The sequence below is a fragment of the Syngnathoides biaculeatus genome, chromosome 4 (assembly GCF_019802595.1).
Source record: "Syngnathoides biaculeatus isolate LvHL_M chromosome 4, ASM1980259v1, whole genome shotgun sequence".
Lineage (NCBI taxonomy): Eukaryota > Metazoa > Chordata > Actinopteri > Syngnathiformes > Syngnathidae > Syngnathoides > Syngnathoides biaculeatus.
The window spans coordinates 32,226,030-32,252,859 of NC_084643.1; the positions used below are offsets into that span (position 1 = coordinate 32,226,030).

A 26,830-nucleotide genomic window follows, 5' to 3' on the forward strand; every position below is an offset into this window, starting at 1 on the left:
AGACCAATCGGGCCACCCAAGAGGAACGCAAGCGGCGGAAAGGCTGTCAGAACCCCCTTTGGCCACATTAATCTTCAAGCCTCTCCTGCCCTGCCAACTCGCATCTCCTTCAAACGGCAGCGGAGTGAACTTTTCCCTCCCCGGGCGCTCCGAGCCTCGCCATCAATTAACTCTTCGGGGGACGATTCATCGTCGGCCGCGGACGGGCCGCACCGCTTCAAACGCGCGCGTTAAATGAATGACTTTTCCAGACTGCGGTGTCGTCGGGCCGCGATGGGACGGGACGGTCAACGACGCGCAGCGACTCATCAACACGCTAACTGGTCGCTTTTGTTTGTCTTCCTGGCCTACAGCGAACACCCGCGCTCAATGTCGCGTGTCATCGTGCCATTCCCGGCTTTATCGCACCCCTTTTTTTTTTTTTTTTTTTTAAATTAAATTGTGGTATTTTTGGGATTACTACAGTATACAAACGTATCCAGATGTGGAGCTGCGCACTCCTGCTGCTTCCCAAGAGGACGAATGTTCTGATAACCTTTTCGTGTTACAGTCACACTCCATTAGGAATAAGCTGCTTTTGGGGGGGTAATAGGTGAACGGAAGGCCACGGGGGGGGGGGGGCGGGGGGTAGATGATTGACACACGTTGGACTGGAAGTCACAACTTCTGTCAATGATTGGTCATTTTTGATTTGCTTTCTTGTCCAGTGGACCTGTGCATTCGCCACTTGTGGATTCAGTTTTTTGTTGTTTTTGTTTTGGAGAACCGCCAATATATGTATATCGTATATAAAACATATTCCTTTTGTTACCAAACATGGTGATTGTGAAAATTGGTATTATATACTGTTGTGTATCAACATCAACATCTCCACAAAAATCATGTTTAACGGCTACAATAATTCATAAAAACAACTAAAACCCTGAATGTGGCACAGTGGAGCAGCTGGAAAGCGTTGGCCTCACAGTTTTGAGGTCTCGGGTTCAATCCTTGATCCGCCTGTGTGGGGTTTGCATGTTCTCCCCATGCCTGCGTAGGTTCCCCCCCCCCCTCCCCCACATCCCAAAAACATGCGACATGAATTAGACACTCTAAATTGCCCGTAGGTGTGATTGTGAGTGCGGCTGTTTGTCTCCATGTGCCCTGCGATTGGCTGGTAACCAGTTCAGGGTGTACCCCGCCTCCCGCCGGTCGACAGCTGGTCAAGTCAAGGTGATCACACATCATATAGAGAGACTTTACATAAACCATTTGGCCCCTCCCATATGCTTTAGACACATTTGAAAAGTTTTCTTTAGCACCTGTTCTCACTCTCGCTCACCCAGTTCCTCATATAAGAGGCCAAGCGTGCTTGCTTCAAGCTGATTTATCCCTCCTATATAAGTTTTATTGTAAAATTGACACAAATGAGAATTGAAAATCTTATTACAAACATACATTACCCCACTTCCTACACGCAGATAGCTGGGATAGGCTCCAGCACTCCTGCGACCCTTGTGAGGATAAGCGGCAAAGATGGATAAAACCCAGAATTTAATTACACTGTCATTGTCCATAAGTCAACACTTCCAGCGTGCCCGTCAGAGTCTGTGGCAAATGTTGTCGAGACTTCTGGCTCACAAAATAATCACCACAAAGCTCATGATTGTTGGTGATTATCTTATATTATTATTATCTTATTGAGGAACTGTGTGAGCGAGAGTGAGAACAGGTGTGAAAGAAAACTTTTAAAATGTGTTTTAATCACTTAAAATATCTTTAAAGCATATGGGAGGGGCCAAATTGTGTATATAAGGTCTCTCATCACCTTGACGGTTGTGGTTGGCCCTGGAACATATTCCACTGCGTAGGCTGGGGTTCATCACATAGTCCGAGCATCTTTCATCTCTTTTTTTTTTTTTTTTTTTTTTGGGGGGGGGGGGGGGAACAACGTGTGTTTGTATCTTGGAAATTGCTGTGAATGGGAAAGCGGTTCAGGCTAATAAATGGCATGCAGGGAATGCCTGCGGTCCCAGGAGAGGGCCTTTCCCTAACCCCGAGATCTGCACGGGCTCCAAAAAAAAAAAAGGGGGGGGGCATGTCGCACCACCTAAAGCGACCACCCCCCCCCTCCCCTACCCGCTCTTTGAAGACGCTGGAAATCAAGCAGCATGCCACAGATACTTTCTACTGGTTGCAATTTACTCCGCCACACGTACTGTAGTTCGAAATCTGCTTTTACTTTAAAGGATCCTATCGTTGTCTTCCCCCCCCCCCCCTTTTAGCTGCTTCGTATAAAAAGAGCAAAGAGGCAGGATCCATCTAGCTCGAGATACGCAGATGATCCAATGAAGACATGTAAATGCTTCCCTCAAATACATTTTCCCATCGGTAATTGTAGTTAACTTGGATGACAATGTTTTGCCTTATTGAGATAAAAGTCTCCTAACAATCAAGGAAATAACACTTGTTTTTCGTTGAACTTAAGTTATATGATAACTTTACTAATTTTAGGATCCCGTCCCAAAAATGGGACGCTGCCCGCGAGAGGGCACTTGGGTTTTCTTAGTAGATCGTCCCAAAAATAGGACCTTGCTCATTAAAGGATGTTTTTCAAGGGAAAAAATGGAAGATATAATGCGTGAAAATCACGATGTCCCCAAAATGGGACGCTGCCCACGAATGGCTTAAGTAATAAGACCAAGTTGTTTGACCTAATAATTGTTAATTTTGTTTCCCAGAACTTTTCTCATTTTTTTAAAGTGCAGTATTATTTGAGCTGGCAGCCCGGTGGCTCAGCTGGTCCCGGGTTCAATTCCAGACCCGCCTGTGTGGAGTTTGCATGTTCTCCCCATGCCTGTGTGGGTTTTCTCCGGGCACTCCGGTTTCCTCCCACATTCCCCAAAAAAACATGCAAAATTAATTGGAGACTCTAAATTGCCCATAGGTGTGATTGTGAGTTTGCCTGTTTGTGTCAATGTGCCCTGTGATTGGTTGGCAACCGGTTCAGAGTATACCCCGCCTCCTGCCCGTTGACAGCTGGGATAGGCTCCAACAGCACTCCCGTGGCCCTTGTGAGGATAAGCGGCAAAGAAAATGGATGGATGTTGTTTAAGCCCGTCCACTTCCTGTCAGCCATTTTGTAACTGACGTCTTTATTGAATTTCTCGCTTTGGTAACATTTTCGAAAGGCAAAAACATCAAAGGGTTCAGGCCCACGTCATCAGCGGCGAGACAAAGATGGCGGCGAGGAGGGTCCTCCATCTTTGATTGAACTGCGCAGTAGAAAATGTTTAGCGGCGGTCCCGTTTCCAAAGCCAGAAATGAAATCGCAGTTCTTTAATTCCGTCAGCCATTCCAAAATGTGTTTGTTTTTTTGTTTACTTTTTCAATCAAAAAGGTGTACCTCGGGGTCAAAGGTCTCATCAGTCTTGTTGTTTGTTTTGAAGTTGAGAGTGGAAGTGTTATGTGGCTAGTTTGCAGCGCGTGTGCTACTTTTATTGCCTTTCCCAGCTGCTTGAGCCAATTAGAAACAGCCAATACGACGATAAAATAGTTTGCCAGCCAACACCCGGCGTGAGACTAACGAGCAGGTGCTACACGCATGCATCACGTGTGGAGAATCTCGGATGGCACGTTGATAATACACAACATCTACAACGTCTCGAGATTTTCACTTTTTGGTCCTGGGCTGCAAGAGAAGTTAAAGCAGCTGTCAAAAGAGGCATTCATGTGAAAAGGATACTGATTTAATCAAGCGTTGAACAAGAAAAAAAAATTTTTTTCTCATTTTTTTCTGCGAAGGCCTTTTTTTCAGGGGGGTGCAGTTATGGAGCTATTAACTGTACATGAGAACAATGTGGTTTGAATGAGGTTGCCAAGTAAGCTGGGGTGGCCCAGGCAACTAAATCCTTTCATGGGAGAAGTAAAATATATGGAACAATGGAGTTGCACAATTGTGCACACCCTCTTCGAACTGGAACGTGCGGCTGTGCAGAATTAAATCACAAGCTCGGAGAAAATGAGACTCAACATACACCTGCCACCATTTAAAGTGCCTCTGATTCACCCCAAATAAATCAGATGTTCTTGTAGGCTTTTCCGTTTTTTTTTTCCTCTTTCTCTCTTTTTCTGCCGGTGCTAACACTGACTGCCATTTGGAATTGTTCCCAAGAAATTTCCCACCTTGACTCGGGCCCACGCTGTTCCTGCGGTGTTGAGTTGTGTTTGTCGCCAAACACCTTTTGGAATTCCTGCCAAGAAGTTCAAGCTTGGTTTTCATGAGACCATAAAACAATTTTTTCCCCCCCCACATGCCCCTGGGGATTGCACGTGTTTTTTTGCAAAAAATTTGTACCATGTTATCAAAACAAGTATTGGATAGTAACTGATGGTGGAAGGTAAGTTTTACTTGTGTTGTCTGAACCAGAGCTAAATCCTGATTATGACTCCTGTCGCAAATCTCTGTACTTTATCCTAAAATATGATCAGTTGGTAAAGTGTTGGCCTCACAGTTCTGAGGTCCCGGGTTCGATCCCGGCCCCGCCTGTGTGGAGTTTGCATGTTCTCCCCCCGTGCCTGCGTGGGTTTTCTCCGGTCAGTCCGGTTTCCTCCCACATCCCAAAAAACATGTGACATTAATAGGACGCTCTAAATTGCCCCTAGGTGTGATTGTGAGTGCGAACGGTTGTTCGTCTGTTTGTTCCCTGCGATTGACTGGCAACCAGTTCAGGGTGTACCCCGCTTCCTGCCCGTTGACAGCTAGGATAGGCTCCGGCACTCCCGCGACCCTTGTGAGGATAAGCGGCTCAGAAAATGGATGGATGACGTGCGGGTACATTTGCTACCCGCTGCCATTTTGAAGACCGAGCTACCCAAATATGTTTGCAGGCTAATGAGCCCACGATAAAAAAATAAAAATCCACTTGACTCACGAGCTCGCGTTGAATCTGCTCTGGAGCGGCAGTGCGCATGGCCACCCTGTGATAATGAGCACAATCAATGCTCTCATTGCGCATACATTCGTGCACTTATAACGCTTTCAACTTTTTACGAAGAGCGCCCCGCCTCGCCCGTTTCTCGCCAAACGCGTTTCAAAGGCTAACATCAACACATTGCCGTCATTCACGGCCCGCCGACCCCGTCGGGCCATTACACTCATATCAGATCGGTGCCTTTGATGCGCCCGGCGAAAGAGCAACATAAATAGCGAGCACAAGGCTGTGAAAGATTTGCAATGCAGTGCGTTAATTAATGAAGGGTTATACCAATTAGGCGCCCACGACTGGTATGTGAGCGTCAGTGCAGTCACGCAGAGCGGGATCGGGCCGCAGAGTAACGCCACTGTTTACTGAACACAAAGGCCGCAAACAAGCTCCGGCAGCGAGTTCGCCCGCCAAGTGTGAAGCCCCTCCCCCCTCCCGCTTTCAAAAACATTCGCGGCTTGTTCACGTCGCTACATTATCGCGGGGACGCAAATTAAAATTATACGCAGTTATAGGATTTATGGCAACGAATTTTTGAGACTGAGCGCATCATCTGGTGCTCCGACTGTTGTCGTTGTTACATTAAATATCCATCCATCCATCCATTTTCTTTGCCGCTTATCCTCACAAGGGTCGCAGGTGTGCTGGAGCCTATCCCAGCTGTAGACGGGCAGGAGGCGGGGTACACCCTGAACTGATTGCCAGCCAATCGCAGGGCACAGAGAGACAGAAAACAGTCACACACACAACCACACCAAGGGGCAATTTAGAGTCTCCAATTAATGTTACATTAAATATTTTTATGAAAAAAAAATTGAAAAAGCTTCTAGGCCACAGGTGTAGAACTCAAGGCACATAAATCATGTGTGCCAACTTCCGTGATTCTTGCTAAAATCTGGAGCAAAATTTCAAATTGCATGTATAAATATGATGAGGTGATTGAATATATTTCTGGTTTCACAATCATAACGGCCCTCTGAGGGAAACTGTAACTACAACGTGGCCCGTGACAAAAATAAGTTTGACACCCCTGTTCTAGGCCATAAATGGAAAAGTACAGCCGTATTCTTACGCGTATAATCAACAACACGAGGCTACTAAAAATAATGCTGGTGCTGTTGTCCACAAGTTTTAACCATCTTGAGAAAAAAAAAAATCCCAAACTCCAAAGACAGATGGTAACAAAATGTCCCCCCGGAAAAAACGCAGAATTTGGCCAACACATATATTTATCCCAGCGTTTAAACAGGTTCTGATTGTACTAGTAAGTTTCTTTGTTGCGCAAACGTCCTCACACTTCATGAATCAAGTGTGAAACATTGGGAAGTCGGTAATGAGGTGAATGTTTGAAAAATGAAAGCAATAATGACTGCAAGGTTTTGGTTGAAATGTGCGATGAAGCTTTTTATTGACAGGAATTATACAGGTCCGCAGCGGGCGGCAGAACGGGAGGTCACGGCAACTGACGTTTACTTAGCGGACCTCCTGGTCCTCTTATTCCAGGAGAAGTTGGCTCCGTAGGATTTGACGCGAGGCTTGGAGGTCCGTTGGTCGGTGATGTCGTAGCTCCAACCTGGAAGGCAAACATCGGCGTGAGTGATAGCCGGCGGCGACGTCGCGTTGGACGACTTCCAACTGCAGAGAGGCGTCGGGTGAACGTCGGCGGGCTGGCTGTTGTCACCGAGTCATAAACACAGGACGGGCCGTCCTTTCAACAAACTTTTCCCAGATGCTTGGAGGCGACATGTCGGCCGTTTGAACTCGCGTTTCTACAAAACCCCAATTCCAATCGAGTTGGGACGTTGTGTTAAAACTAATAAAAACAGAATACAGTGATTTGCAAATCATGTCCAACCTATTTTTTATTGAATACACTACAAAGAGAAGAGCATTTATGTGTGATAAACGTGATTTTTGTTATCTTTTTTATTTTGTGTGTTTGAAGCCACGCTGTTGAAACACGTGCAGAACGTGTTTTGACATTGTCTTAATGAAATAAGCAAGAGCGTCCGTGAAAAATATGTTGCTTGGATGGAAAAATTAATGCACATTTCTAAATTGTTACGCACAACTGAATTTGAAGATATTTGACAGGTCTTAAACGGAAGGTTGTCATTTCTTGACTTTACAGCATTAGGTCCGAGTTCATGAAATCAAAAATTACTGTATTGCAAACAAAAGTCAAAATTAAAAGTTTGACAGCAACTTCCCAACTCTCACATTTGTTAAATTTGTGGCTTTTTGGAGAGTTCCTGCTTGAATATCTTTTTTTGAAAAATATTTGCATCATAATTTGGAACTCAATATAGTTTTTATTTTGGGGGGATTAATTGGATTTCCATTATTTCCTATGGGAAATCTTGCTTTAGCTTTCATCCAACTCCATTTTGGACTTTTTGGAACGGAAAACCGTCGTTCCGCTGCAATTCCGGTGACACCCGGAATTGTTTGGCAGTGCGAATCCTCATCACGATTCTGTTTCCACTCCCTTGTAATATCAGCACCTCAAGTCACCCGTGGATTAAAGAAAGAGAAACGCGACAAAGAACCGGGTCGGATCAAACGTTCCTCCATCGGCACGCCAAAGCTGAAGCAGAATTACCGTTTTTCTCCGCAAAGGCGACGGCGTCTTCCTTGGAGGAGAAAGAGAGAACCATGTTGGACAAGGGGTCCGCGCTGCAAAACAAATACAAATGTGAAACACGGACCCCCCTGGCGTACGGCAGCCGCCTCGAGAGCGGTTCTTACGTGGAGGCCCAGCCCATCAGCGGGTTCTCCCAACGCTCCCTGGTGTCAAAGTCCATCTTCCACTTCTTGGTGTTGTTGACTCCCGACTGCATGGCCGTTCTGGCGGGCACGAAGATGTGAACTTTGCGCGTCTTCACGTGCTCCTCCGGCACCCCCGTCACGGCGCTTATGTCCTGCGGGCACAGACGGACAAATGACTTGGAAATTGGCTCGTCAAGCAACTTTTGGGGAGGGGGGAGCTGAGGCAACATCTCCTGCGCTCGTCCACAATCTTTCATTCCATTGGCTGAATGATATATTTTTTGGAGCTTGAAGGATTTGTGACGGGGCCTGCGAGAAAGTTGACGAGCAGGTGTTGGGAGGCCGCGAGAATCCGACAAGAGAGCAAAATCCGCCTCGTAAATCACGCGATCTTTGCATTAATCAGTCAAGATTGCGGTCTCCTTTTACACGCCACGCTAAAAAAGCTTTATTGATTCCAATTTGAGCATATATTTCAAACTAACGTAAATGTCAGTGCTTCATCCAGATAATACATCTTTCCTACAACACTTCAGAAATTCAAGTCGCTTTCAACCTTTTGGGACGCTTGGGCTATTTTATCGATTTATTTCTTTTTAAATAGAACACAAACGCCCACGGCCTGCGCAAGGTTCAAATTCTTTTGTGTCTTGGTCAGGCCCTCCCCACCAAAGTTATTATCACACAAGCGCCTTGAGATACGAGTGACCCGACTTAACGAGTTTTAGAAATGTGGTGGATTATTTGAGAGAAATTTGCGATTGCGGCGGTGATCTCAACTCGGCTGACCTCACAACGAGCAGACGTTTGGCAGACAGTGAACAATTCTTTGAAAAAAATTAAATAAAAATGCTTCAAGCTGTTTATTGTTTCTCCAAGTTCAAGTTTATTGTCAAACTTAAGACAAAACAAAGAGAACGGCTGTATTTAAAACAACAACTTTGCCGTTGACTAGAGGATGGGATAGTTGGGGGGGGGGGGGGTGTATTCCCAAGCAACTGGTGCCCCTTCAAGCCCTTATCAAGGATCCGGTCCAATTTTCGACAGCGAGGGGACGACAAAACCCGGACGAACCTCCCAGCACGCCGGCCCGCCAGCCGCCACCCAAGACTCTTCGGCCTTCCCTTTCAATTGAAGAATTTTACACGTTTCAATGGCCCTTACAACTTCAAAGAATCAAATTTTCATCATTGTCTGTCATCCGACGCTTGATCTGTAGAGAGGAGGAAGGGCGGGGGTTGGGGGTGATGCGGAGCAGGGTGGGGCGGGGGTCGCTTTGCATGAACTCCACACACAAAAGCCCGTCTATGCCGCGGCAAAGGAGATTCCCGACGGTATTTAAGCCTTGTAAATGACAGGTCCGGCTGGTCAACATCTTTGGCCGCGCGATGTAATCATAAACAAAATCGGCACCTTGCGAGGATTGTTCAAGGCAAAGAGGAACAAAAGGGGGAAGAAGAATTTACAAGTGCGCGGTAATTATTTCCGTCTGCCCCGACTACGTAACCTTCGCAATTGCTGTGCGTTGCCCAGAAGAGAAAAACATGTTCTCTTCAGCCCAAGTGAGAGCGACGGATGACTGATGACATAAGAACAGTGTGAGAGTGCAACTAAATTAAGACCCCTATGTTGCCCCCTACCACCAAGTTTTTTTTTCCAGCATCGTTGGAAACTGCTGAGGAAAACGAAACATGTTTGGAAACGTGGCCGTCCGTTGGATTTAAGCAGCAATTCTGTTACTGACGAGAAAATCCAAGATGTAGTACCGCGAAGACTACACAACTATTTGATTCTCATATGAGACTTTTTTTTTTTTTTCAAACTGAAGTATTTCTGTGAACGCTCGTGTCTGATCAATTTACACCCTGAGAAATTCATTCGCGTGAATGATCCCTTTGCATTCGCAACACGAGTTTCAAAAATAAAAATGACGATGCTTGTCGCTCAGGACTGACCCAATTAAAACGAAAAAAAATTCTATCAATGCTTCTCACAAAAACGAACATTTCCTGGCACAAAAGAGCATTTGTGGAAATGTTCTCTTTTGTTTTGTGACCGCACTCTTAAACTTAAAAAATATTAGACTTTATAAAAACAACATCATGACAATTAAATAGAAAATAAAGAATTAAACACTTTTTGACACTTTTTTTTTTTTTTGCTTCAATTCAATGGAAACTGTACTGCTTCTTGTGGTGTACGTGACTTGATCACTTAGGGGTCGTATAATATAGCCATACTGATATAAACAGCAGGTGAAAACTCCCCAGTAAGCTGCAATAAGAAGTCATTTTTCAAAGGGGATAAGAAAATATGCCGAAGTGTATCATTGCATTGTCTGTCTTCATGTGCTGCGTCACTATTTGTGTTATAACATAGCAATTGATGTTATTGCTTAGAACAACAAATGCTGTTTCCCACTATGTGTTAGCATTAAGCAGGGGTCTGAGGACAAAAATGTTTTTGATAACTCTAGAGGCCCTTTACAAGCTACATCTGCAATTTCAATGTGATTACGTAGCAGATATACAGCAGTTAAATCGATAAATATGATTCAGGATGTGGCCTCCGATCTTCGTCTCTATCCGATATGTGAGGTCAAAAAAGCCAAACAGCCTGTTCATGCTGCGTGGTGTGCCATTATCTCATGCTGTTGTTCCCGCCCTTGTATATTTGTTGTCGTACGATTTAGCGATGGTTAGTCGTGTGGCATTCGGTAGTACAAATGGTTCAGCCGGTGGCAAGTGTTTCTTGGGCTTTCCAAGCGAAAAAAGGAGTACGTGACCAGTGGATAGGGAAACCCAGTCGAAGGGAAGAAACGTGGTCAGCTAGGGTTGCCTAGCAAGCATTCCAAACTGTGCTGATCGCTTAGATCCTGCGTGTTTTGAGAAAGAGTGCAGAAAGTATTTGATGCACAGGTGTAGCTAGGCAGAGGCTGAAAGCAGCCACGGTGGCATCTATTTTACCTACAGCCATCGGGACCTCAACCCCCAGCAAGAGAAATAAATCTCGCAGGCACAGGTGATTATCTCCTTCTACGTACCTCTGACGATCTTATGGTTATTATGCACTGGGCAGTTTGGCAGTATTACCCCCCCCCCCGCCCCCACCCCCACCCCAAAAAAAGGGGGCCCACGCAAGTTATAAACCTACTCGCGTGAGGGGTACACAATATACAGGGACACGGCATACTTGTGCCCTGTCACTGACACATATATGAATATTGTGTTGTTACAGTTGTGCTTATTTCTAGCCATGACTGTATCGACAGATGTTTGCGCAAAACCCCCACCATCCTCATCACTGTCAGATTCGGACCTCCTGATCAGCTCAAACGTACGGTTTGACAAAGCCAAGTTCAGTTGTAGAGCGTAGTGTGCCGCATTTGGTAATTGCAACGTCAATTCCGGTAGCCAATGCGGTGGACACAGTAATTACAACTTGTTGTTTCGAGCTTCAGATATATTCATGTACCTATCAACACACTTCATGAAAAAAATCGTTAGCTAAACTATAGTTAAAAACTTGCTGGAAATGATATGCATGTATTACATACATCATTTTTTTCCCTTTCGGTTTGTCCCGTTAGGGGTCGCCACAGTGTGTCATCTTTTTCCATCTAAGCCTATCTCGTGCATCTTCCTCTCTAACACTCACTCTCCTCATGTCCTCCCTCACAACACCCATCAACCTTTTCTTTGGTCTTCCTTTCGCTCTTTTGCCTGGCAGCACCCTCCTCAGCACTCTCGCCTCTGAACATGTCCAAACCATCGAAGTCTGCTCTCTCCAACCTTCTCCCCGACACAACCAAATTTGGCTGTCCCTCTCATTAGCTCCTTTATAATCCTATCCAACCTGCTCACTCCGAACGAGAACCTCAACATCTTCATTTCTCCCACCTCCAGTTCTGCTTCCTGTAGTTTCTTCAGAGGCACCGTCTCTAATCCGTACATTGTGGCCGGCCTCACCACTGTTTGATGAACTTTGCCCTTCATCCTAGCAGAGAGTCTTCTGTCACATAGAACACCAGACACCTTTCGCCAGCTGTTCCAACCTGCTCGGACCCGTTTCTTCACTTCCTTACCACACTCACCATTGCTCTGTATTGTTGACCCGAAGTATTTGAAGTCGTCCACCCTCGCTATCTCTTCTCCTTTGAGCTTCACTCTTCCTCCTCCACCCCTCACATTCATGCACATATATTGTGTTTTGCTTCGGCTAATCTTCACTCCTCTCCTCTCCAGTGCGTGCGTCCATCTTTGTAATTGTTATTACATAACATATAAACAATGCAAATATTTATTTTAACTTAGCTCCTAACTTCTTTGTCCTGTGACCTTTATATACACCGCAACAATGATGCTATTCGCTAACGCATCCATGCTGTTTTGCAATGTTTGCCAACAAACTAAACAGACTCATCTAAAACAAAGCAATGTGGTTATTTTAAATATTCAGTATGTAATACTTTTTGTTTTATTATTACTTTGACAGACCAAACCCAAAGGGAGTGGCAATAAACTACCGGTCCTCTGAACTCATCATCATCAGCCAAACTGCTGCTTGTTGTGAAGTTGAGCTTGGTGCTACCATGTAGTGCTTGAAGTCAAAACAAAAATGACAGCACGTGTCGAGAAACCCGTTCTTCTGAAAATGCTCTGAGATGCAAGGGCAACAATACGAATGCGTTTCTCTTGGGATTCACACAAAACGTGTACTGTAGAACGGCCTTAGCGTGAATCCTTCCACCGTGCAGACATGAGCGCAGTAGTATGGTGAGTGATTCATCTGGATGTTGTGGCGCTTGAATCAAATCTCCTTCAAAGGTCCTCGATGAAGGCGGTAGGCTGTGTCAAAACAAAAGCACTGGAAACCCTCTCGGCTCATTATGGGCCACTGTAAGCGCTAGGAGGAGTCTAGACCACGCCGGCATGCATGAGACCGAGGACTCACGAGGTTATCAGCCCGGCAGACTGTGGGCCACAATACTGAGATTCACAAAGGGAGCGATTGTGGCTGGAATGCGCCGCGTTCCCAGGAGGACTAGGCGGCAGCCTTTACAAAAGGAAAAACCTGCACGGTGGGCACTTTTTCTTCTGCCACGTACAGCAAGAAAAAGGAGAACTATCAAGTTTGACACTATTCACAGGGCCTTCAGAGGGCCCGACAATACCTGGCTGCGCAGACAGAATGCTGAGATTAAGAGCAGGGAGGCGGGGGCGCTAAAGGCTCCGTCACGTGAAAGCGTGTCGGTATTTGTGACACCTCCGGGCCACATGCCAAATTAAGAGCATAGAGAGGCTTGTCGCAGTGGGGCCGCCGGTTCGACTACAATGCTGAAAGCTGGTAGACCTAATGCCCCGGCTGGGACGTGCAACGGCCGGTTGCGTAAACGCTGCATGCACTTGATGATAAGCACAACTTCGGGCCAAAGATATTTGTACCGGTCCGGTGAGAAGATACTTTTTAACTCCAGAAAATAATAAGCGGGGTTTGTTTTCAATGCTCAAAACATGTTGTTTGACTCTATTTTGGCATTTCAAGTCAAGTCTGACTTCCTGTCTACAGGGGCATTTTGGTTTTTTGTTTAGTTTGGTTTTTTTTTTTTTTTTTTTTTGTACTTGGACTGCCTCCTGTCCTTTAATTCTGATTGGTTACGTTCAATCTGCCATTAATGACTGTGAATCTCGATGAAAAACTTTTAAGAGTCTTTTCCCAAAAATAAAACAGCTGCGTATGAGTGCGGGACACAAACTGTCTCGCTGCCAACATCATGTCCATATTGTTTCAATAATTTACACAAAGATCATTCACATTTCCAGCCCTGCACTTCCCACACTTTCTACATTGGAAATTTAAACCCGCTTTTTGCCTCCTTGGTGATATCTGCTCTCAGCATTCTTGCTGATTTAATTTGCAGATCTACTTCAGAAAAAAAAGGAAAAAAAAAGTAAGGGACATTTTAAGGATTTTTGTGGCCAAGCGTAAATGGAAAGAAAAGTTGCTTGAAAATATTTCTGACTAACGATACCCAAGAAAACGCACTAGACAATTCATCTGAGATCACAGGCGGCCAAGTTGGATGAAGGTAGAAAATGCGTGGGGGATGCGGACTAGCGGCTAATACCGAAGGACCTCACGGAGTTTTGGCGGAGCGGCGCCAAGAGCTGGGAGCGGCACGTCCTCTGCGCCGTTACTGCTGCTTCGCTTATCTCCCATTTTCTCGCTCCAACACATGATACTCTCCTCGCGGCTATTGAGAAGAAGAGGATTATTTTAGTCCTAAAACAAATCATAAAAAGAAAATTCACATCTGTTTGTGTAGCTCCTTGACAGCTCAATTATTAGAAAATCATCTGCGTACGGGGAAGCCAAGAGGCAGACGTGCACAACGCTAGCACGGTAAACCTCAGCTCAGCAAGCGTCCAGGGATCAGGTGTGTGCATGCGTTTTGCTTTTTTTTTTTTTTTAAGGCACTTGGAAATAATTTTGTACCTTTTTTTCTACAAAATTACCTGCATAACATGGTCCACCCAATCATGAGTTACTGTATCATCATTCAAGGGTGTCTTGCTGCCTAAAGTTAGTTCACAATTTCTTTTTACGTGCATATCAGTTAAAATGTTAACACACGGTCTGGTTTTATGACGGCAACAATGCAATGGATTGTTTCTATTTCCATTATTTCCTCTGGGATTAAAAAAAAAAAAAAAAAAGAAAACATTCTCTTCATCCTCCAAAGGGAAGGTAGGCTAATTGTGGACCACTAAGAACAGGGATTGTAGCGGTTCCGTCTTTCCCCTGAGCTGTGGTTACCGATTCCACTGGTGTTGATGCCCTGTTTCGTCCTAGTTTGGAAAAACCATCACAATTTAGTGTACTGCATCTCTTCTGCTGACAGGCAATCAAAAATCTATATCAGCTGCGATTAGATTTATAATTGGATGAGTGGGGCCAACACACGCAACAGCCTCCTGCCTTCAGTTTGGTTGGGGGGGGTTATGGCCAACGGTAACTATCCTACATACTGTAGATAGCTTGAAGTTACAAAATAAACAAGATGCAAAATAGTAATAAGTTTAATTGAGTTTCACTGGCATCTGTTTCTTACCTGCTTTCTTTTTTTATTTTTTATTATTGGATTCTTTCATCTTTCCTGCAACCTATTTTCTGCCTTTCCTACTCCGTCCCTCCACTCCCCTTTCTGACATCTTTCATGCCTTTCTTCCACTCCGACCTGCTTTTTTTTGTGGATATTCTCACCCTTCCTTTGTTAAACCTGCATTCCCGCTATTTTTCTTCATTCCCTTCTCCCATCACACCTCTTAATTATTCATGGGACCTCATGTCTTTGGTTCCGTCACTGAAACCTGTTTCTTTGCCTTCCTTCCTTACCTTCTTTCTTCAATATCAGAACTTTTCCTGTCGTTCTGACATCCATTCTTCCCACGTACCTTCTTTTCTGCCTTCATTTTTTTTCTCTTAGACCTGCTCTTTATCTTGCACCCTCACTTCCTTTTCTGTAAACTACTTTTTATACTATTGTACAGTGTACTGCTTTAGAAGCAATTTACTTCATTCCTTAATGGGGAAATCCAATGGTTTGCATGAACAGTGTATCCAATAGGTCATGTAATATGTACTCTATTTTGTATTTTTCTATTATGTCACACGTAGACCTCCGAGTAGTCAGACTCCGGCATCATTCCGCCCAAAGAACCATCCGAATATTCAACATTATTTACAGCCATAGGTTCAAATCTATATGGAAGTATTCCTCTGTCTTCCTGATCAACCAATACTACTATTTCTTCATCAGATGAGGATAAATCCGAGAAATCAGTGCTGGGCACAATGTAATCGAGCCTTTGGTGCGGCACCTTACACGTCACATCCACACACGTAAGTCATGTGACTCCCGAATATGGCAGCGCCCTTGATAATTCGGAATTGTCGATAAAAATCTTCTCAAAACAGAGAGGATTCAACATCACATTGTCAAAATAGAGTACATATTACATGACCTATTGGATACATTGTTCATGCAAACCCTTTAATCAAATTGTTATTATTTCAGGGACCTGTAAACAAATAGCGTCAGACCGATGGACCATGTTTGTTAGACAAAATTTCTCACACTGTAGCAGATGCCATGACGGCTATAGCATCTCGGGCGTACAGTCAGGCTATCGTAGCGCAAACATCCGTACGACAAAGGTGCAGCCCGGCCGCCTGGAGAGGTCGCGGGGTCAGTGGAGCTGAATCATGTTGAGTCAGCATGTGTTGAAAGCCCAAACATATCACCCTTAACCCCCCCCCACCCCCCACCCCCCACCCAACCCAATGTCCAGGCGGGCCGCACCCAGACCCAGACTCTCACTCAACAACCTCCGCCGGTTCCCACCTTCGCAACATCTTTGAAGTGTAAACCGCTTGCCAATTACTGATTGGATGTTGAAACAAATATTAGGTTGCTTGCTCATGGATGAGAGCGGTCGTGGCCAAGAGAACAGCAGCAGCTGGCGTGAGGGTCATCTCGAATCTCACATTACGCATACCATCCGAGGATGGCCCACGTCGCTTGTCTTTTCTATCATTGTCTCCAGTGAATGCTTGTTGCAAAATTTCTTTTGGACAAATGCTGCACGTTTATGCCAAAGCTACTTTAAAGCATACAGCTTTCCTAAAATACCGCAGATCCAGATCAATTGACTTGCAAACACTGGACTCCAACCAACAAAAACCAGCGCTGACGCATGATCATTAGCACGCTTGACGCACCAGAGAAAGTTTGGAATGACAGCTTCATGAGTCTAAATACTTGAAACAGGATCCTAAATGGAACCAGTTATTAGAATTTGTCGCTCATTAATCCTGCCTGTCTGTAGTCTGGAGTCTTCCAACACATCTAACAGTGACGCATTACTCTTTGGTGGATTAGTCCAGTCAATGTGTTTAATGGGACATGTACAACAAGTAGCAGGCAGGAGGAAAAAAGTTTCAGATGAAATCAGACCGATGTTATTTTATAAAAATATACTGTTCATAAGAGCTTCGATCCTGGAAACAATTTAACAGAAGTGGGATCAGAGTTTTTTAACAACTTCCTATGAAACTAGTCAACGCTGAAAGGGGTGAAGACTCCTCTTAAAAAGGCTTAGTCTGTGGGGAAGAGTCTGCTAATGAATGAAATCGTATGCATAATAAAGCCTCTTGTCTGACGCCCTTCAATGACATCCGACATCCGCAGACACAGCTGACATTTTTTTATTTCACGTGCCTTTTGAGAGGGCCACCAGACAAAACACACTTCAGTTGTCTGGGGTGGAAGCGAGGGGAGAGGAGGTGGGGTTGGGTCTGGTGTTGCAAACGTGCTCGGTGTCTGAGGCTAGACAGGCTTAGAGAATATACAACCCTGTACTCCAGACTTAAACTGCTTGGGCTAAATATAGCTCGCCTGCAGGTACCTTGTGTTTTACAGTGATTCTGTCTCTTTACTGGAGGATCTAATGAAACATAAGAACTAACTTTCCTGGCAAAAATGTTGGCGTGGATTGATAATCATGATGCCTTTCATCTCTGACCAACTTCAAAGGTATTAAGATCACACAAAAACCACTTCAATTCGTTCACAAATATTCAAACTTCACTTGATATTTCAACAAATCAATTTCCACGAAATGACGAAGGCCAAGGCATTACAATAGATAAAAAGGAGATTTTGTTCCTGTTCTTATTCAAATATATATTGTGACTGGCTATCTACAAAGGTGTACAGTACAGGGCCTGATTCTGATCAGGACTGGACCAAGTGGTCTGTGCTCTAGCTGTGGAGTTAGCAAAGCTACCTGGAGCCAAATAAATGGATAAGGGCTGAATAAGCACCGACTCCCCCCCTCCCACTCATGCATGTGCCATTTGAGGCTGAGATGCTCTTGAGCAACAAGAATGTACTCATCTGTCGTAATCCTTACTGAGGGCCATTCTAGCTGTGGTTTGCACTTCCGTATTTGTAAAGGCAGAATATTTGGCACGGGTCCTGGTATTGAATCCTATGAGGTGGTTACCGAAAATGTAAAACAATTACATTACATAAACCACCATGTCAAAAGATTACACTAAAATCGTTTGGATCAGGCCGGTAGTTTTTGAGAAGCCATTGACAGCCTAACTTGCCGCGATGAGAACATAGCCTCGTTGGCAGAAGTAATAAAAGCGCCGTCCAAAACTCCCCTACGCCATACGAACTAAGCAAAAGCGTGATTGGTTGTGACACAATTAGGACGATGATAATTGGACGCATCTTGGAGCTGTCATGTATTTCATAACAAGACGGCACGGACTTGGCGCCAAGAAAGACGTGGTTTGGTTTCTCACAGTCAGATCAGTCCAGTTACACGTTATCTGCCGACCTTGCAATTCTGCTGTTGGCTACGTTGGCGGTCTTGCCACCTAACTATAAAGGAGACAGGAACAATTATGTTACCGGACACGGCTTATGAATGTACCCTGTGTCTTTGCAGTATTCACCTTGATTGACAATCTTACAAGCTGTCATTCTGATTTCAATTTAGGACTGAAATAGACACCATTAACCACCTTGTGGACTGAACCATCGACAACGTTTGAACTGGACATCTTTTCTCCAGATGTGATGTTGGATGCCCAGCAAAGACTTTGCTCTAAATGTGCTCCGTTTCCCCATCGGAAGACTCACTGCACTAAGCATCAAACACTCGTTTCATGCTTCAGCGCCCGTCTTCTTTGCTTCCCCTCTTTATTCCCTGCTCACGAATAACCTGTCTCCCCTCTCTTGTAAAACCCAAGTGCCTATAGAGGACTCTATAACAAGGTCTCCAAGCACTTTTAAGATTACGGCGTTCTCTTTATGTGGGGTGAGGGATCGTGTTTGCCCACAGCTAAATTCAACATAGATACTCAGACTTATTGATGTCGGATTATTGCTTATTTTATGCACCAAGACTAGCGGAGTAAATGATCTCGGGCAAAGGGCGCGAAAGCAAAGCGGGAGGCTAGGCTGCAAGTGAGGGAGGTCGCAGACATTCCGTGTAAAGCTGTGTATCAGTGGCCTGCCAGCCGGACGCTGGGAGCTGCCCAGCATGCTTAATCAAACAGTAATTACAAATAAAAGCAGGTCGGCATGGGCAGTCTAGGGAACAGCTCTGGGCATTGGGGCTCCGGCACGCAGGGCTTTTCTATTGTATTTGATTTATTTTGTGTGCGTGTTTGTGCGCAAAATGAGGCATTTTGACAATGTCCTCAAAAATGTGAAGCTTTTAAGAGTTTGCCACAAAAGTGGCAACGTGTATTAAGGGTATTAAGTGTCATAATGTAATCCTTTCATTTCATCTGCATTTATTTTCCCATAAAAGGTACAAAGAAACTGATTCACATTTCTGTCAAACAAATATTAATAGCCTCCAAGTATTTTTTTTCCCATTGGCAAATTTATCTCATTATAGTACTCATTTAACTACATTAATTCTTCAACTTCTGGATATCAATGAATGATAGTTATATTTCTGCTGTCTTATCAATCTCATGACAAAGTTCTTAAATATGGATAGATGCTTCTCGTTGTTAAGTGACAATCTTAACTGCCACTGAAAAAACATGACATTGACACTGGAACTGAAAGTGACTGAAATGTATTCATTTGATAAATTAAAAAGATAAAATGACCTCACACAATTTTAATGCTTCAAATACCATTTTTTCCCCCACAATTGTACAGTGGTACCTCTACTTATGAAGGAAAATTCATGATACAAAATGAAAAAATGGGCCCTGGATTCGCAGTGTGTTTGGATTCGGTGACTTTGTTTTTTGAAGGGTTTGGAATGGATTAGACTATTTACTTGAAAAATGTATTTCCACTTGGGAAAAATTCACATTATGAAATGACTTTGGAAACAAATTAATTTTGTAAGTAAAGGTACCACCGTAATTAATACTCTGACCTTCCTCATCGTACAAAAATCCAGGAAAAGAAAAAGTTTATTTTTCGCAGTCTTCTTTCTAATCCTCAGCTCCAGGAGACTCTGTCCCCGCGTCCCCCCATCCACCCCACCTCCCAAGCCATCTGTAATAGAGATGAGCATTACACAGAGTGCAGATGCAAGTTCCTGTAAGCTTTGCATTGTTTGGGACAGACGGGATCGATGGGCAAGATACTGTATGTCACCCAAAGATTCCTACAAGACTCTTTGGCGCTAAATCAAGAAATCGTTTCGCCATGGCCAATATGCAAGCTTATCTAAATGAGGTTATTCAGAAACCTTGGCAGCACGACACAGCACTTTCCCCTCTGCTCGGGAGGGAGACAGCGTGCAAACCCGACATAACCTCTGAGCGGACGGAGACCTTTGTTTGATTGGTCGAACCAGAAAGCAGTTCGCACTTATTGACGCCCGAATGAATGACTAGTGTGCTGACATAGTCTGACTGCCCAAAAGGGAGAGGGGCTTCCGTTGGCCTCTCCCATGTGAGATGAGCACCAATGTACTGTAAACAGCTGAGGGCCTCTCTTTTTGGGCCCGTCTGAGCGAGTGTTGGAGTTCTTCCCGCCGTCGCCAGCAACGTCGGGCCACAAAGGAACCTCTGTGGCCAACAATACTGAAGTGGCCACTGTCTTTTTTCAGAGTCTCGGGGTGTCTCACAAACTTTTTCCAAGCTTCTTTTCTTTCATCACCACCACCCACCCCAACCCCTCCCCGCCCACCCTCATTTTTGAGGCCCTTTTTTCTCTCCCCTCTGCTGTTCTTGTAAGTAGCTCTCACTGAGAGGACAGAGACAGACACTCCACCCATCCAAAGGTTTTTCTGCCAGTCTGGTCAGCTTTGGTGTGGGACAAAAGCACACTGACGCTGCTCACACACAGCACCAAGGTACCCCCTCCTCCGATCCACCACGCCAGCAAACCCCAAAAACAAGCACACAGCGGACTTCCACATTCTTACCAAGCTCCCAATTTGTTATCTCATATCTCAGTCGCCTTTTAACGAAGCTCGAAACACCAACACAATCAGCTCCAGGACAATGGTCCATCTCTGATTTGTTCAAAACCATTGTGAAAATCTATTTTCAAAAAAATAATGGAAATAAACACTATTCGTGTCAGTGCACTTATGAAAGAAAAAGAAGAAGTAAATGCACTGATAGTGTTTTAAGTAATATTTTGTTATTTTAGCACCATTAAAAACTTCTGGTGTTCTATGTGACAGAAGAGTCTCTGCTAGGATGAAGGGCAAAGTTTATAAAACAGTGGTGAGGCCGGGCATGATGTACGGATTAGAGACGGTGGCACTAAAAAGAGAACAGGAAGCAAAACTGGAGGTTGCAGAAATGAAGATGCTGAGGTTCTCGCTTGGAGTGAGCAGGTTGGATAGGATTAGAAATGAGCTCATTAGAGGGACAGCCAAAATTGGGATGTTTTGGAGACAAGGTTAGAGAGAGCAGACTTAGATGGTTCGGACATGTCCAGAGGCGAGAGAGTGAGTATATTGGGAGAAGGGTGCTGAGGATGGAGCTGTCAGGCAAATGAGTGAGAGGAAGACCAAATAAAAGGTTGATGGATGTTGTGAGGGAGGACATGAAGACTGTGGGTGTTCGAGAGGAAGATGCACGAGATCGGCTTCGATGGAAAAAGATGACACGCTGTGGCGACCCCTAACAGGACGAGCCAAAAGGAAAAGAAGAAGAAAAAATTCTGGTTAACATTGCAGTTTGTCTAATTTCACTATTTATGGGTGTGTTTGGTTTGGATGGATGGGCGGACGGATGGATGGAGAGGACAGTTATGGCAGCGCGGCATCCCAGCATCTCACACTCACAACAGCCTTCTACACGCCACTCAATGACTAGATACCGTCGCAGTAACATCTCTCTTTATACAGTACAAATTTATGTTAATTCACTAAAGAAATAAAAATCTTGAATTCTGTCGCGGCTCATTGATTCCCATGTTCTTCTGCGTAACTGATAGCTTGTAGTTTAAACGGTGCTCTGTCTCTTCATTGGTAGTATTTTTTTTGGGGTATATACCTTCTTTGGGGGTGCCTTTAGCATCCTCTCCCAAGCCTGAACTACCCTCTGTAACGTCCGCATGCTGTCCTCTCACTCATCCACTTCTTCTCTATACAAGCAGATTTTTGACATTTTGTATACACTCCGATTCACAACCAGTCTGACTTAAAACTGGTTTGTCGGAACCAATCTAAATTGTAACTCGGATACTGATTTGATTCTATTGGTATCACAATGAAACTCTTTGAATTTTTGAGCCAATATGGCTTGAGTTTCAGTTCCGTGTTGTGAAAGACATCTGTACTCCCCAATATAAAAGGTATAAAATCATTGCGTGGAGTGTTTTTACAAGATTAAATTAAGATGGAAAATATGAGAAAGCAAATGGGTAATAAATGAGAGATTAGGAATGCAGTCCAGCAAAGAGGAGGCCCGAACGGGAGCATAGTACAAAAGCTGCACTAGGTCCATATTCATCCACCGTCTGTATACAAAGGAGACTCCAGGAGTTCTCATGTTCGTGGTTCAAATCTTGTTTCAGGACTTTCTCTGAGAAGTTTGAATGATCTCCTTGTGGTTGCGGAAGGTTTTTCAGCCCCCCACCCCTTTTAGTAAGGTCTGCAGATCAGAAATGGCCCACAGGTACGGATGTGAGTGTCAGTGGTTATTTGTCTCTGTGCCCTGCGATTGACAGGCAACAAGTTCAGGGTGACCCCCCCCCCCTCCCCTCACTTCAAATTATATGCTATAGGCTCCAGATGACCTCTGACCTTAATAAGGACAAGTGCTACGTACAAAATGAAAATGTGCACAAAAATATTTTATTCATAGTTAGTTTTCATGAAAATAAATATTTTTTGAATGCTGATTAGAAGATTGGATATTCTAAAGTAATGAAACTCTTTGCAAACACTTTTAATGCATGTTTCACATTGATTTTTCTTTAACAATATTTTTGTCAATTTACTTTACCTTAAGCAGGTCCGCCATCAGCACAAAATCATTGTAATCATAATTATAACGCTTGCCAGGATTTCACACAGTTCCCAATTTGACTGATTCAAGGGTCAATTTGGCAGCCGACTAGGAGAGTTTGTAACATTTTCTTCCACAAAAGCGTAATTGCTCTGGCCTCTGATAAAAGCATTGTGTGGTTGGAAAGCAGCACATGAGACAAACATCAATTTGTGTGTCACGTTGTAACAAGGAGGGAATCCTTACCAGTTTCTCATCGACTGTGATAAGCTGCGTGTCTCGTCCTGTTCCCTCTGCCAGCCTCTGTGCGGACGTGCTTATAGACCTAAAACCATTAAGATATGCGTTACATGAAGCCCAAATATATGACAAAATGAGACAGAAAGCAGTAAGAGTGACAATTACGCAAGGGGGACTGTCGAGGAGAAAAAGCGAGGTGAAAATGAAGCAGCGAGGTGGGAATCCCCTCCCGCCGCCTATTACTTCTGTCTGGTGAATTTCTGGCCGAGTGGGGCTCGCATCCTAATGACAGGACGTGCTTCATGTCGACTGTGCTCAACTGTCCGGTGAGGACCAACTGTGTAGCTCTTTGTCAATGTGCATTCTTCTCAACAAGCACAAAGATGCTTGGGCTTCGCTAACCGTGGCGATCGCACTCGGGACATCAAAAATTACTCCGATACTACAACACCGACATATACGTTCGGAGGAGGTGGAGTGAAATCCGCCATGAAAGCCACGTGGCGATACGTTCAGGTAAAAATGGATCAAAATTATGTGCTCTGAGATGGATAATGAATTCCAGAGAGGGAGCGACTTATCATCCACGGTTCTTGAGCCCCCACTGCGGACTCTACTCAGTGGCGCTTGGCTCCGGCTGAGTTCGCCCCGCTCCCAACACAAAAGCTGAGGCCAACCCTAGCACGTTGAGCCAAGAGAAATAAGTAACGGCGAGCTAAAATATCAATTGAACTGTCCATTTAGTTTTTATTTTATAAAATTTAATTTCTATATTATTATAAATGTATTTTATAATTTTTTTTATTTTATACGGCTCCTCCCAAGAAGCATTTTTTTTTTTACGTACTTAGTTAAGTATTTAAAACACAAGGGTAACAAGGCATTTGAATTCCTACTTCAATAGCCACCAGATTACTGTCTTTCTTCGTCACTTATCCATGTACAGGGAGTCCTCGGGTTAAGACGGTCTCGACTGAAGACGTTTCGACTTTACAACGCCTGTCCCCCGTCTTCCATTTTATCTGGCTAATGCTTGTCCGCCCTCCTTTTTAGACAATATCGCCCCAAATATGAAAGCGGTGTCTTTTAGGAATGCTTCTGCAGCCAAAAGAAAATCCATTGCCATGGAAACAAAGATCAAGCTCAAAAAGATCACCACCACCAAGGCTTCAGTCGGTCGACCGTGGTGACAATTATGAAAGACAAAGCCCGTACTTCAGCACATGTTAAGGGTTCCGTTCCTATGTCAGATCCAATGATCACAAAACAAAGTTCTTTGGTACTTGTCGAGATGGAGAAGATTGAGGACCAGGTTCCTTCGCAATAGCTAAGCACAGCCTCCCCTTCTTCTTCTCCATCCACCTCTCAGCAGTAATGCTAAGTACACCATATTGTTTATTTCAATGTATTTGTTTTTTGTACAAAGTAATTTGATGTAAATTCTGACTTTAACGGTGGAATTCGACTTAAGTCGCTACTGTAGGAACGGATCTCAGTCGGAGACCGAGGACTACCCGTACTCCTTTTACAAAGTGCCCTTCGTCTTCAGACTGACAAAAACATGCATTTGGATGTTAAAATGTCAGTAATAGCAAGCTGTGACTGAAAAGCGTTAGATTACAGTGAAACCTATGCTATCATAAAAATGTGTGTGTTGCGTTTTGAAACAAAATTTGTAACTAATTGAGCTGTCATTTATTCGCCCAAAGTTAGCTAGGATAGGCTCCGAGATACCAGCGACCCTTGTGAGGATGAGCAGGAAAATGGATGGATGAATTAATCTTAAAATGGACCAAATCCTCTGATTTTCAGCCTAATGTATAGTAAATATTGTCAGATTTCTGTAGTCCTCCATAGCAGTCTATCTTTGTTCAATCTCAACACATTTGCACACATTTGCTTTTACATTGTAAAACAATGACTAATATGTTTCCGTATTTTCTCACTTTTTATGGAGCAAATCAGGAACTGAATCATAATTGGTTTAAGCAAGAAAATGAACAGTTCACACTGTTATTAAAAAATATATTTGCGGCGGTAAGTATGGATAGTTTGCAAGTGACAGTACTAGAAACTACTAGTAGTCCTTCACATTAATCTGTTCCCAAGAAGTAGCTCTAATCTCCAAAAAGAATGGTGAGTACATCACTCACTTTCCTGTGATATTGCTTAGTTGTTTATTTGGTTTTGTTTAATCATTAAAACAATAATCACATAAAGTCATTTAATCTGAAAATAAGTACTGTGCAATCAACTCACGCTAGATACATTTCTATCCAATTACTCCTTTACTCAATGGAATAACCAGTTACAAAATATTTTATCACTGAAGCTCTAATTTGCTTCAAATTAACACACTTTCATCACAATCACAAGATGTAATGGTATTACTGAGTACCAGGACACAAATATAAATACTTGTAACCATCTTCGGTCTGAAAAATAAAGTACGATCAGTGGCACCCTAGAAAAGTCCATAAAAGCATGAATGTGACATACAACTACCACTGTGTCACAAATTAAAATATCGTAGATATCGTTCTTTTTTTGACTCGTTCAATTCAAATAGTCAAACCCATATTATGCATATTTATTAAACTGAGGAAACTACTAAAATGTGAAATCCCACCACATTTTAATATTGAAAAGTCTCTGTTTCCTATTGAATCTTCAAAATGATTGGGTTGGTGGCATTTGGGATTTTTGTTGACTGTAACGATAATTATCACGTCGCCACACCAACTCAGGCTCTTGCCGTTCTGACGGAGCCTTGGGGCATGAACTGAACTGATAGAGTCTGTGGGTAAAACATCTACTAAGGGAATCGGAACAGTCCAGTCCCAATGTATTCAATGTCCCAAGAATCAAATGTTAATGTTAATCAAATGTTCGAGTCTACGCGACCCCACACAGAAGCAGAGATTCCAAAGTAACTGTTCTACGTGAAACAGGTCAGAAACGGAGTCTCTTTGGAGTGCAATTCACAGTGAGACCCAGTACAAGACCTTTGACATCAAATTCAACCTATATTACTTAAAGAATACCAGAAATAACAGCTATATCTTGTGCTGCTATTTGAGTCTGCCAAAAATAACTTGACTCGGAACTAGAGGAAATGCGTCACAGTTTTCTAGGTAAGGTCAGGCTGGTGAGGGAATTGTGCTTTTTCACAAGTCTACACAAAAAAAGTTCATTTCTGGTGGCTGAATTTAATTTGTTATTTTAGAAACATTGAGGTCAATATTGTTTTAGGCAAAATGATGACCATATTTTACAGTCCTAGTTACATTTTTTTTATATGTAGTTAGCTTATTAGTTATGGCAAAAACAGATTGTTATTGGGGTACGATAGACACAAATAGCTAGAGCTCCCTTTGGGTAACCATTTGGGCTGAAGGGCGTTTTTTTCGGTGATTACACAATCATTTCAATAGTCACACACGCAGGTATAGGTTCCACTCACTAACCACCATTTATTATGTAAGACTTGAACGTCGCGTATTTTTATTATTGAATGATGATTAGCTAGTGACAAGCTCCGCACACGGCCTACGAGCGGCATTGTCTATCAAATAGAGGTAACATTTCTACAAAGGGGACTCCACGGTCATATAAATGGATGTAAAAGGATCAAATAATCGATATGATATTTACCTGAGGGGGTTTAGGAAGACTTTGGAAGCGGCGTGAATCAAAGACAGACGTCGCAGTCCCACAAGTGACATTGAGGACGCCATGTTTGTTGTCATGAACTACTTACGGCAGCTGCGGAAGGACAAAACAGTTGGCAGCCCAAGAAATGCGAACATTGGAACGACTGCAGCGTGCCGGTCGGG

At 43.7% G+C, this 26,830-nt stretch overlaps 2 protein-coding genes across 2 annotated transcripts in view; one reads left to right on the forward strand and one right to left on the reverse strand.

The window, feature by feature from the left end:
• Positions 1–7,560, forward strand: part of LOC133499167 (ADP-ribosylation factor-like protein 15) — a 131,483-nt gene extending 123,923 nt beyond the window's left edge. The window contains exon 6 of the mRNA XM_061816815.1: positions 6,468–7,560. The gene's annotated coding sequence lies outside the window, so the exon portion shown is untranslated. The remainder of the gene's footprint in view (positions 1–6,467) is intronic.
• On the reverse strand, positions 6,326–26,806 carry ndufs4 (NADH:ubiquinone oxidoreductase subunit S4). Its single transcript, XM_061816818.1, has 5 exons — positions 26,649–26,806; positions 23,001–23,079; positions 7,713–7,885; positions 7,567–7,640; positions 6,326–6,537 (listed from the first exon to the last, which is right to left on the reverse strand). Exons 1-5 carry the CDS (start codon positions 26,741–26,743, stop codon positions 6,434–6,436), a joined length of 525 nt encoding a protein of 174 aa, XP_061672802.1. The 5' UTR covers positions 26,744–26,806; the 3' UTR covers positions 6,326–6,433.
• Between the last annotated feature and the right edge of the window lie 24 nt (positions 26,807–26,830).

Coding starts and splice junctions, on each gene's coding strand:
- ndufs4 (XM_061816818.1), bottom strand. CDS start 26,743: ATGACAACAAACATGGCGTCCTCAATGTCACTTGTGGGACTGCGACGT. Junction 7,886..23,000: donor TCACAGTCGATGAGAAACTG/GTAAGGATTCCC, acceptor CTGTGCCCGCAG/GACATAAGCGCCGTGACGGG. Junction 6,538..7,566: donor CGCCTTTGCGGAGAAAAACG/GTAATTCTGCTT, acceptor TTTGCCTTCCAG/GTTGGAGCTACGACATCACC.